The sequence below is a fragment of the Lissotriton helveticus genome, chromosome 8 (genome assembly GCF_964261635.1).
Source record: "Lissotriton helveticus chromosome 8, aLisHel1.1, whole genome shotgun sequence".
Taxonomy (NCBI): domain Eukaryota; kingdom Metazoa; phylum Chordata; class Amphibia; order Caudata; family Salamandridae; genus Lissotriton; species Lissotriton helveticus.
The window spans coordinates 378,964,404-378,977,331 of NC_136069.1; the positions used below are offsets into that span (position 1 = coordinate 378,964,404).

Here is a 12,928-nt window from a genome sequence, read left to right on the forward strand (position 1 = left end):
CCCATTGATATTAAGGTTCTGCAGATTCCATCAGGTGACAGGTGGATAATTAGATGTTTCTCAAGGATTTTAGCAGGACACGGGAGCAGCAAGATAGGACAATAATGTTTACAGACCTTACTGTCTGAGTTAGGTGTATTAGAAGGGGCCTGATCCCTGCCTCCTTCCAATGCCGGAAATGCATCCCGGAAAGTATAGCTTTATTCATCAAATTGGAGCACGGTTGAGCCACGATGCTGGCAGCCGTGTGTAGCATGGCTGCAGGACAGGATTCCAGAGGTGACCCAGATTTAGTATTGAGGATGTTTTTTTCGACCATTTTAGGAGTAAGGGATGGAAATGCAGAGAGTAAAAAATGCTCTGGGTGCTTATGCTCAGACATCTTGGAGGGTGCTGGTTGAGATTTTCTAGCCGAGGGTTGCTGTGCATGAGGATTAGGGGGTTATGTACTTCAAAGCCATCTTAAATGTCAACAATTTTACATTGACAGAAATTAGCAGGTTGCAAAAGTTTTTTGAACCTTCGGGCTCTCCAGCAGTCGGAGGGGTGGAGATCTGATGAACCACCCTAAAGAGTTATTTTACAGAGGTAGCATTTTCAATTTTCTGGGTACAATATTTAGATTTCTCCTCAGTTAGGGCTAATTTATATTCCTTCATTTTTTTCTATAGATCACTATTCTTTTGCTCAGCCATGTTGCTCAGCAACATAGCTAAAAATGAGAACAATAAGCACCATGACTCGGCGTGTAGTGTTTTTTTTGGTAGGAAGGATGGGGGGCGCAACAATAACAAGAGGAGGGAGGAAAGACAAGCAACGACAGGAGGGAGGGGAGGCAAGCAACAACATTAGGAGGAGGGGCAAACAACAATGGGAGAGTGAGCGAGGGAAGGTAAGTAACAACAACAGGAGGGAAGGAAGTTCAAACAACCATGATGAGAGGGCTAGCAACAAAGACGGGAGGGGCAAAGGAGGGCAGGTGAGCAACAATGACTGAAGGGGGAGGGACAGGAGGAAAGCCACAACAATAGAAGATAGGAGAGAAAGCAAGGACCAATTATGGGAGGTCGTGCAAACAATGTTGGGAGGCCAAGCAACAATGATGGGAGGGGGAGTGAGGCAAGCAACAAAAACTAAAGGGATGGGGCAAACCACAATAACTGGAGGCTGGCGGGTGCAAGCAACAATGCAGGAGGGTGTAAGCAATGACGGAATCAAAGGTGGAGAAGCAACAAGAAAAAGAAAATACCTCAATTCGTGTGCGAGCAGCAGGAGGACGCTGCTAAAGCACCTAATCAGAGCTTGGTCCATGCACCTGGGAAGGGACAAACACACATAGATAAAATGAAACCGGCATGCGCTGACTAAGGAGAAGCAAGGAAAATGAGACTTACAATGAAGCCAACAAATAGTAAGCAATGGGCGGGCTTCAAGCTCCTTTAAGGTAACAAAATATCTCACAAGCAACAGCACATGTACTATTTCAGGAGTAACCAATAGACTTTTAAAATACTCTTATTTTGGGCTTGGCTACCAAAATACCTACATAATTGCCTAAAAAGTTAAACCAAAAACAGTGGCAAGTTTTGCAGAGGTACTAAAACAAACATAAAGGGTAATAGATACATTTGTACCATCAAAGGAGACTAGCTCAATATGACTTTTATGTTAGGACTCTGACTGGTTTTGTCAGTGGGCACCTCGTTGGTGTGTTCATGAAGCCCTCACCCACCAACCTGGTTGGTGGCATGCTTCATCATCGGGCCCACCCAGTTACACCTAGCGTGTCCCAGGTGTGCTGCGACGCCTGATTACAGCGGAGCTGGTATATTGCCGAGTGTGCAGTGTAGGGTGCGTTTGTGAAGTGACAGTTAAAACGGCTTGGCGGTAGTCCCAATACCCGAGGGTAAATTACACTTTAATTATTGGGCCGCCGTCAGCGGTTAAAAATAAGGCTGGGGGATGTTAAGGTGATGAGTTACAACCTCCTACATCCATACGTGGGTCGACATGTTTCAGCCAGTGCCTTAAATATCCGGCTTTCCTCGGGACCTAAATAAAAGAGTGATGGTGCATACTAGAAAAGTGGGTTTGTGTAATACAGACTATGTGTTACACTCGCTAAGGTGTTTTTCTAGGTGTGCCCACTGACAAAACCAGTCAGAGTCCTAACATAAAAGTCATATTGAGCTAGTCTCCTTTGATGATACATATAAACCAACAGGGACACAGACTAGCTATCTAGTCCTCTCTCTATCTCTCTTGATACGCCTACCTAATGGATACATTTGCCTTTAGTGATGTAATGTATACTTTTTTTTTTACATGTACAGCACTTTTTCCGAAGACTACTGTTTGTATAGGGTGCTGGAAATCAGAGCCCTGGGGAGGGTGCAGCAGCACCCCCAAAATGACAAGGCTGGAGTTCAGAAGGTGTGTGAGCAATAAAGATGCCTTTTAATTCCTTCTTGTCACACTGTTGGTATGTTCAAAGGCTAAGGTCCAATGTCAGACTATGTTTTATGACAAAATGCTTCTTATTCTTTTAACTTGTAGATTGGTGTTTACTTTTCTTTCTCAGCAAAGTGGGAGTATTTTGTAAAGTGAACTATGTCACAATCTTGTAGAATGTCGATATAATACACATCAACAATTAAAAATTGTAAATAAACTATACAAATATTTCAAAATATATCAGCAGTTTGGAAAGGAGAAATTAGATTTTTTTTGTAATTCTCACATCTGATGGAAACAAAGAGTGTACTAGAATCAAAACAAATCAAGACCCTTTCCTTGGCAATGCACAAATGCTAAATATTTGCTGAAACATGTTTTTCGCACATTATCATTTGTACGCTATATGATATGTATTTGTATTTCTATTTTACATTTATAATGCTCAACAGTTATTCAATTGTGTCCTGGCACTGCATATCAGGAGAATTATACGGAGACCCAAGCAGAAAACAGAGTTAGATTTGGTGAGAAAAGAGCCAAGTTTTTAAGTCCTTGTTAAAAGGAAACAGCTTATCGGACAGGCATATAAACAGAGGAAGAGTCTTCCAAATCTTAGCTGCTAAAATGGAGAAAGTGTGCCTTTTAAAGACAGGAGCGTCTGAATCTAGGTACCATGAGCAGACAGGCATTGGCAGACAGGACATGGAGTGCTTTTAGTGAGAGACCTTATTCTTAAGATACCTAGGACCTATGGCATGAAACCCTAAGTAAAGAGTAAAGAACAGTTACTAGCAAGAAGTAAGTCAGAACCTGAGGCTGAGATCAGGAAAAAGTCGATTAAGAATGATAAATCATCAAAGAAACAAACCTCTCCAACAAACAGTGGTATTTAAGAATGCAAAGGGAATAGGTTAAACAAACATGCTGAGATCATAGAATGCAAGAATAAAAATGCCCCTTTCCTTAATCAAGCTGGTAGTAATCTAATGTACTCTACTTTATTTGTGTGACCATAAAAACGAACAAGAGCTTTAACCTTCAAAGGTGCCATCAAAGACAAAACGGAGAGACTTTCTGACCTTGCCAATGATCAACAAGTACTGATGCATGGGAGAATGTCCAGTAAATGAAAATCAAGACAGCTAAAACCTATAGTGCTACATTGGCCAGCACTTTAAAAATCAATAAAATAATCTGATTTAATATTTGCCTATTGATGATCTATTATGCCTTCTTATATTCTGTTAAGGTAGTGAGTGAGAAGGTCACTCAGAAGATGGGGGCATTTCTGACAAACAACAGATAACAGTGAACAAAAGTCAACAAACCAGAAAGTAAACTTGCACAAAGTGCCAAATACCAGGTGTAGTACCCTTCGAATCACAAAATAAGTTATTGTTATTGTTATTTTAATTTTATACCGCGCCTAATCACCTGCAGGTCTCTAAGCGCCCGGAAAGATGGTACAGGACAATAACATAACAGGGTCAGAACAAAAGATCGCATTGGATTAAGCCATGCTCAGGCTTCTCCTGAACAGTAGCGTTTTCAGACTCTTTCGAAATTTTAGGAGGTTTCCTTCCTCACGTAGCCCTCCAGGCAAATTGTTCCATAGCTGGGGAACCAATACCGAGAAGGCTCTGCCCCCCATAAGTGCACATAACACCGTTTTTACCCTTTAACTAACTGAAGAAGTAGACTCACTTATTTCGGAGTATTAAACCAGAACATGTATTGTAAAACGCTACTGCTCATGTAGGCATAAACATGTACCTTAATATTTAAATACGAATTGCTATGTTGTTTTTATACTAGTCTGCAGACCATTAAAGTCCTAATATGCCTGCTAAGTTACGCACATTGTAATGCATTGTAGACATTTTATTTTATGTTGTATAATTGCACAATGTTTTGCTCTGTATAGTAAGCGTAGCCTCATTCTGAAGATAGCCACCATGAAGCGAGAACTTCAGAAAATAGTGGGGTTAGAGCCTCTCTGTGACTGCAGTATCAGTTCTTCAAGGTCTTCTGGCATCCCCTCTGTTCATTAGCTAGTATCAGTTAGTTCTAGTCTCGATCACATGTTCTCACTCCCATTCACTTGTATTGAGAGAACAACTGTATAGCAATGATCACCATATGTATGGATTTTTAGCATTATATACTCCAAATGAATTATTTAGGGCAGAAGCTCTGGCCCATTGAAACTGCAATTGCCACACATTATTTTGCTTGAATTTTGGCTAATTTGCATTAAACGCAAGATAGACTTTATATAGGGAGCGTTGTGTTTTACTTTTACACCAGCTGGTTTGACAGTGCTCTCCACCTCATGTGTGACAGTATGTTTTCATATTTGGTAAATTGATTATTGTATTAATTTGTCACACAAGAGCAAAAGTGTTGGTGAAAATATATTTGGAAACCTTTAGACAGCCCTGTGGAAGGCTCCAGGATAATGCAAGATATGCAACAGAAATAAAGATACAAGAGCCAATAATAACACATGCCAGAAGGCATGGGAGGGCGTTATGACAGACATTTAAGTATCACAGATGTAAAAATATAGTAAACCTGCTCTTGAAGAGGTGTGGCTCTAAAATAAACCTTGAATCAACAAGTCAGTGAAGACCGAGGAGCAACACAAGTAAATGCTTCCTCGCTGAAATACTGGTAAATACTTGGGGTGCCTTCCTCTATGAGCAGTAAGGCCAAAAAACACAAAACACAATTCAGAAAGGCAGAGGCAGAAAACTACAGAACATAAAAATATTAGGTGGAATTTGATTCTGCAACAGGAATGGAAATGATCAGGTTAGAAGGCAATCTCCTTAGCTAATATCAGGATCCACGTATCTTTCAAGAGTCTGATAGCTCTCATTGAAATCCACGAGGACCTGCGAATATCGGCAACAGAAGAATTAAAAATATTGAGAAAAAAAAACGATTTATTCTGAGTTTTTGCAAGGATATTTTGAAAACAAACAATAATATTGTAAGGTAGCAGGCTTTCTTTTGGTGTGCTTTGAAATAAATTATCATCAAAGGCACCGTAGAGAAGTGCACCCGATTATATTTTATAGACCTTTAGATATGGTTTAATTTGTATACGCACAACGTATCTGAAATTAATAATAAAAAAAGAAACGGTAGTATGGATGGAAGATATTATTGACAAAAGGTACTGCACATATTAATATACTAACCGTGGGCATTTCATCAAAGGAACGGATTGAAGCCAGTCTATCTACAAGGAAAGAACACACAGAGTCCATTTATAATGGGTCCATGAATACAAGGAAGTCATATAATGAACAGCTAAAGTTCTACCCTCTCACCTGCTGGGTTTCCTCGTATATAAGCTGCTTTTTCTTTGAGAACAGACATTTGTCTTTCTAGTTGTCTGTTTAGTTCTATTTGTGTTTCATATCTTGTTTTCCATTCATTTCCTTAAATGCAAAAGTAGGAAAATGCAAAATTACAATGCCACAAACACATACCATATTTCTCAAATTCAAACTCTAATTCCTTCGAAGGTTGGTAGAAAACAATATCCTGCCCGGGGAGAAAATGAAATACTGCAAAGTGTCCTCCCTCCCTCCAATATCTGACAGCAAACATTTGCCACTTTTGCTTTCTAAAATAGAGTAGTAATAGGATTACATATACTTTAAATTATTCCAGCTCAGCTGGCATCTCGTGCTGTTAAATCTCTATGCAAATACACTTCTTCTGACCTCCTTGAGGCACTTTGCTGACCCTTTCTAACAAATTGGGTTTTTGATCAGCAAAAATGTTTGTGGATGATCCTGCAGAGAGGGCAAAGTTTAACACTCTTGAAGCCAGCTACAGAAGTTCTGCAGGCATCCTACTGAACTCTTGCAGAACTCTAGTGAGCACCTGCAGGCACCCCAAGAAGAACCTGTTGCACTTAAGGGAGTACCAGCAGGTACCACCTGGACCTCATGCAGGTAGTAGCTTTCATAGCTCCTGCAGAGAGATCACTGAGCTCCTGCTGGTAACTAAGTGAGCAAAGCTCTTACAGGGACCTTTGACAAACTCTAAAGGCAACATAAGATCTCTAGCCAGGACCTGTATGAACACCTGGAATTAACCCACCTTCTGTAGTTTATAGCACTGTGATTTTTATCCACTGAGGTCCTGGAAGCATCATACTCAGCCTGTGAAAACAAGAAACAAAGATCCTGGAGGTTCCCACCAAGCTCCTGTGAGCTCCACAACAGGTCCTGCTGGGTCCCCACAAAATTCCCCACCATATCCAGGAAGCCCCCAGCAAGCGTCCAACCCTGATCAAGCACCTGCATGGTGCCAACGAGATTTTGCAGACTAAAGCACAGTCTGTACTCCCTTTGTCACACACCCAGAAATTTTTTCTGCTTTCCTGAACCCCTGATCTTACCTAAACCATATTAGTGCACGTCGGACACGGATGGGTGGTCAACAGAATGCTAAAATATGTCACTATTAATTCTAGATACCTTGGGGGTTAAAGAGAGCTGTGCTGTACCAATGTGACTTAAATCACGGCGCCAAAAGATACAACCATATAAAGTTGAGAGCCGGGGGGGGTGTTTCTCTACCACCTGTGGAGAAGTGTGGCTCAGTGGTTAGAGGCGGCAGACCCGGAAGCTGAGATAGGCCCGGGACAAGGGTTCAATTCCCAACGCGGCAGGGTCTTGGGTCAATGTCAGCGGGCTCGATAATTCTCGCCTCGGCGCCTACTCTAACCTTGGACTCCACTCTGCAACTCTGGGCAATAGCTTGCTTAATCTTCACAACGGCCCCTTCAACGCCGGGGATGCCTGGTCTCACCTTGGGGGTGCCCAGGAGGGACCATCTCACAGGGAAAGCCAGGGCGGGTTCCCCAGCGGTATACAGCGCCAGGACACTCCGAGATGGAGTAACAGTGCGCTTTACAAGTATACTTCATTTAAATTTACATTTACATGTTTACCTCAATCCAAGGATTGTCACCTTGAAATTAGAACTGAAGGGTGTTTTCTGAGGCTATGATGTAACTGTTATTGACAATCTGGTCTACCATTTGCAACAAACATATGTCGACAGACTGTCAATATTCCCATCTCCATCGAAGAGGTTAACATGATAGACTTTCAAGACCATACCAGTGACACCGCTCTTTTGTGCCCTAATTATTTCTGGAATTCCATTAATAAGCATCATGTTTTCAAGCCTCATACCCAGTGTAACCTTAACCATTCAGTGAGGTGCTTACAACATTAATGTCCACTTATTACTAGGCTGTAGGAGTGAATATAGTTGAAGGTGATCCCTGATGGTTATGAAATATTTGTACAAACTCTCTGTGCATTGTCTGGGATTAACTTCACATATTTCATGACACCATTATGCTTAACAATGATTGTAACACACTAACAAACGTTAGCACTTCAGAATTAAGTTAATTGCACTTACCAGTTTAGGGAATTTCCAAATGTTTCCATTATTTACACTGACCTACTTCAGACTAGCCAAGTTTGGAATAATTTCCACCGTGTGACTGTATAGGGAACGAGGGGATAGTGCATTGGAGGGGCTGGGGGCATGAAGAGGGGCTGGGGACATGGAGAAGGGACTGGGGTCATGGAGAGGGGGCGGGGCTATGGACTCACAGCACTGCCTGGACAATGACACCTTCCTTCTTTCGTATGTAATACAAAAGAAGCTGAGCTGTTCCTCAAACTAGGGAATGTACGTGTCCCGCTGGTGTTAGTGGATGTTGTAGGGTCTCGTTGGGTCCTACAGTTGGGCATCCATATTGTTGGATGTAATGCCCTCACACACCCTTGCAGGTGTCATGCTTCATCATCTGGGCTGCTCCTCGTTGGGTCGGCGGTGCAATACCCAACCTTCCTTCTTTCCACACCGACTCCGAGCATGAAGAGGTATTCTTGACCATCCGTCCTCGTGGGGGTTTCATAGGCCAAACTGGACACCTGCAGTGCAGAGTGTACAGGTATGAGCTGGCGTCCTATCATGTACAGTTGTCTCCAACTCGCCTTACTGTTCACTATATGATGGTCGCTGTTTACTGATTGTCTGTGTGATGAGCGCCAAAATTGTGTGTCACATGGCAGCACCATGTGAGTTGGCAGGTCTGCTGCTTACAGCCTTTTTACCATTTACTTAATTTATGTTAAAAGGGGGGGGATAAACCATTTCTGTGTTTTTGGACTCCTTTCACAATTTACATGGATCTGTATTAAAAATTTGGGAATCGACTTAGTCATCTAATTTAGGTTATGATGTTACCATTTTAAAAGTCTTTTGACCTTTTTAGGTCTCGCCTACGCAGCGCGCATGCGCTGCTAGGAGGAGACATTTAGGAATCGATTCACTTTTTTGGCCAAAAACGTGCACTCTTTGCATTGCTTTCAATGGCAATGCGTGCACGTTTGGCAATTCCCTTGCGGGAGCGAGCTTTGACACCATCTGTTTGTAATTAACTTGCAACCAGATGGTGCCCCTGCTCGCTCCTGCAAGGGAAACGCTTTGTGTGCTCTCCCCCACCCCTCCCCCTCAGCTGCATTCCTCGCATCCCACGGCGTTTTGCCTGCAGGAGCGAGCAGTGCCTCCTTATTTACAAAGAAAGGGTCAGCTTGCCTGCATTACTGAGTATATCGTATGTGTTTTAATTCATCGCCGAATAAAGTATTAAACATGAACCTGCAGCTTTGTGGCCTAAAAACTGATCCTGGCACCTGAGCATTTTGATGAACTGCTCTACCTCTCTACCTCTCCCTCTACCTCTCTCTCTACCTCTACCTCTCTCTACCTCTCTCTCTCTCTATACCTCTCTACCTCTCTACACCTCTCTACCTCTTTCTACCTCTCTCTTTACCTCTCTCTCTCTACCTCTCTCTCTACTTCTCTCGCAACCTATCTACCTCTCCCTACCGCTCTCTCTCCCTCTACCTCTCTCTCTACTTCTACCTCTCTCTACCTCTCTCTCTTTACCTCTCTACCTCTCTCTCTACCTCTCTACCTCTCTCTCTACCTCTCTACACCTCTCTACCTCTTTCTACTTCTCTCTTTACCTCTCTCTCTCTACCTCAATCTCTCTACTTCTCTCTCTATCTCTCTACCTCTCTCTCTCTCTAGCTCTATACCTCTCCCTCTACCTCTCTACCTTTATCTACCTCTCTCTATTTACATCTCTACCCCTCTCTCTCTACCTCTCGCTATACCTTTCTACCTCTCTCTCTACTACTCTCTCTCTACCTCTCTCTGCCTCTCTACCTCTCTCTCCACCCCTCTACCTCTCTCTCTATCCCTCTCTCTCTCTACCTCTCTCTCTCTATCTCTACCTCTCCCTCTCTCTACCTCTCCACCTCTATCTCTATCCTCTCTCTCTCTACTTCTCTCTATACCTATCTACCTCTCTCTACCTTGCTACCTCTCTCTCTACCCCTCTCTCGCTACCTCTCTCTCTCTACCTCTTTTTCTACCTCTCTCTCTCTACCGCTCTACCTCTCTCTACCTCACTACACCTCTCTACCTCTCTCTACCTCTTTCTAACCCTACCTCTCTACCTACTTTTCTACCTCTCTCTCTACCTCTCTCTCTAACTCTCTCTCTACCTCTCCCTCTACCTCGCTCCCTCTACCTCTCTACCCCCCTCTGTCTCTACCTCTCTATACCTCTCTTCCTCTCCCTCTCCCTCTCCCTCTCTACCTCTCCCTCTACCTCACTCTCTACCTCTCTCTACCTCTCTACCCCACTCTACCTCTCTCTCTCTACCTCTCTACGCCTCTCTACCTCTCTCCACCTCTCTCCACACATCTCTACCTCTCTCCCTCTCTCCCTCTCTCTACCTCTCAACCTCTCTCTCTCTACCTCTCTCTACCTCTCTACCTCTTTCTACCTCTCTCTCTACCTCTCTACCTCTCTCTCTCTCTACCTCTCTCTGCCTCTCTCCGTCTCTCTCGCTACCTCTCTCTTTACCTCTCTACCCCTCTCTACCTCCCTCTACCTCTACCTCTCTACCTCTACCTCTCTCTCTCTCTACCTCTCTCTCTACCTCTCTCTCTCTCTACCTATCCCTACCTCTCTACCTCTCTCTCTCTCTACGTCTACCTCTCTCTCTCTCTACCTCTCTACCTCAATCAAAGATGGCTGCAGCGTCTATGTGGGATGCGGTGCACTAAGTGGCAGCCGGAGCCTGATAGCTTTGCTTGTCCTTAAAAAAAACAAGCATTGGCATAGCCAATAGGTCTCTCCTTTGGGACCTTATACGTGTTTAGTTATCCAGTACGATATCCTTGGTGCAACAACATCAAGTGTTGCATGGCTCAACACTTATAAGGTCCGAAAGGCAAGACCTATTGGCCATGCCAATGCTTGTTAGACTGGAGACTGAGTTGCCAGACTTCAGTCAGGGAAATGGGGAGATGCACTCTCTAATGACCTGCACCTCCCATGCTCTCCCGAAAGGGCCCATAAGTGCGTTGTAATAAGCTATTTAGCTACTATCACTATTGTGCCTTTGTCAAGCCAAACGCCTGGAATTTAAGAAGGGGATCCCTTATGTAAGGCATCATAATTCCTGTCAGTAACTATATAACTTTAGTTGGGTATTTGGAAATGGCCCTGGGTACTGATTGAGAAAGCCCAAGAGGGCAGTCTTAGTGCCTCGCTATGCTTCCAAAGATAGTAACAACACAACTACTAACCATTACACTCCTACAGGTGTGACATTTCTGACTATTTCAGGACTCCAAAGCTAAAACAATGGCTTGGGTGGCAGGTAATAGTAATTTTGAATGTATATTGAATTAAAAATTAACTGTTGTTGTTGTCATCTCTAAATAAGTGGCAGTGTTGACAATGAAGTGCGGGGGCTGAACACCGGAAACCCTCAGCTCAAATTAAGCACTGTTCTACATTGGTTACAGAAAGCCTCATCCCACAAAACAATATAGTGATTTACCCAATCTTAATAAGTGTTTCATGGTCAACCACATCATAAACCGCTCTGATATACTGGACTATCACAGCTGCATTGCTGTCCATACCTGCAGAGATAAAAAGGCCTTTCACTGTCTCAGCAAGAGCTGTTCTCCCTCATAGGTCCAAAGTTAAAAAATGGAAATGCAGAACGTTACGAATGTTAACTTAATTAGGCCCTCTTTACAAGTTAGGCAGAATAGGGTGAGGTGGTTACAACATGTGATAAATACCATTACCCTCGGGTGAGATATTTACTACATATCGTAAATTCCTCATAGTCTGAGTTTTTAACTTGCAAAAGAGTCCTAATATGCGGAATCGGTATTTAACACACCAAATTCTGCATATTTTGCCTTTTTTATGGGCTTTTTCCGCTGATCTATTTCGCCAAGTTTGACCAGCCTGAATCTATCTGGGGAACACTGTGAAGATGAGATGTTTCTGTGGAGATGAGATGTTTATCACACGACAATTCCAACCCCCATGCAACCAATCGATTACACATGGATCGGAATCTAGACCTGCACTGGTTATGAAGGCCTTAGAGTTGTCTTACCATCTCACTTTTCAGGATATTATCAAGTACAGAAAGATTAAAGTAGTTGATAGTTCATCAGCACCTTAGGGTCTGCATTAGTAGCGCTATGAAATCTTGGGGCGTTATCGACAGATGCATTAATTTTCAAGATATTCTGACCAAGCTTTTGGAGGACTTCCTTAGAAATGCAACTGCACATGCTTTACCTGATAGATGTGATCCCTTGGTATTGGGTGTCATGTCATTAGCAGAACTAGGACTAGTGGTGTTAGAGATTTGAACGACAGCTGCAGTTAAGGGGATGGTTCAAAGTAGGCAGTGAGTGTTTCTCTTGTATTTGCTAGTTTTTAATTGAAAGAAATGCATGACTTGCATCATACCAATACAACGCTCTGCAATCTTATCTTTATTTTTCTTTCTACAGTTTTACTGCCTTCTTAGCCAATTGAAGGACCCATTGCTATTCCTGAAGGATGCCAATTCAGTAGTATAGTATTTTCATCTCATCAAAGAATGTCACTTTAGTTTATCTATTCACGCACTTACCTTCATCGTCAACATTGTTCAGTCGTTTTTCTAGGTCAGCAACTGTGTTTTTCATCTCAAAGGTTGATCTCTCCAGCATTTCCCTATCAAATGTAATATTACATTTATAATAACCAGTATACATAAAGACTGTGCATAATGCTGGAAATTGTGCAAAGCGATTCTGGTATTGCTTACTAGTTCCATAATATACAAACAACTTGCAATTTCAGATACTTTTTTTGTTACATTTTTTAATACTAATTGACAATACAACAATAAACATGTAAAACTTAACACCTGTATTTTTCATCCTTGCTATTTAAAAGATTGCTGATTTGCTAGTGTCTATAACGGAAGTCTTTGGCAGACAAAAAAGATTGTCTGCTATTAAAAACATCCCCGATTGATTACTAC

The 12,928-nt window shown here is 42.5% G+C and overlaps 1 protein-coding gene across 1 annotated transcript in view; it reads right to left on the reverse strand.

The window, feature by feature from the left end:
* The window catches only part of CCDC169 (coiled-coil domain containing 169), a 180,831-nt gene that overhangs the window by 137,184 nt on the left and 30,719 nt on the right, over nucleotides 1-12,928 (reverse strand). Inside the window, exons 2-4 of the mRNA XM_078656005.1 lie at nucleotides 12,533-12,615; nucleotides 5,796-5,906; nucleotides 5,664-5,704 (exon numbers count right to left, since the gene is read on the reverse strand). Coding sequence (XP_078512131.1) covers nucleotides 5,664-5,704; nucleotides 5,796-5,906; nucleotides 12,533-12,615 — 235 coding nt within the window. The remainder of the gene's footprint in view (nucleotides 1-5,663; nucleotides 5,705-5,795; nucleotides 5,907-12,532; nucleotides 12,616-12,928) is intronic.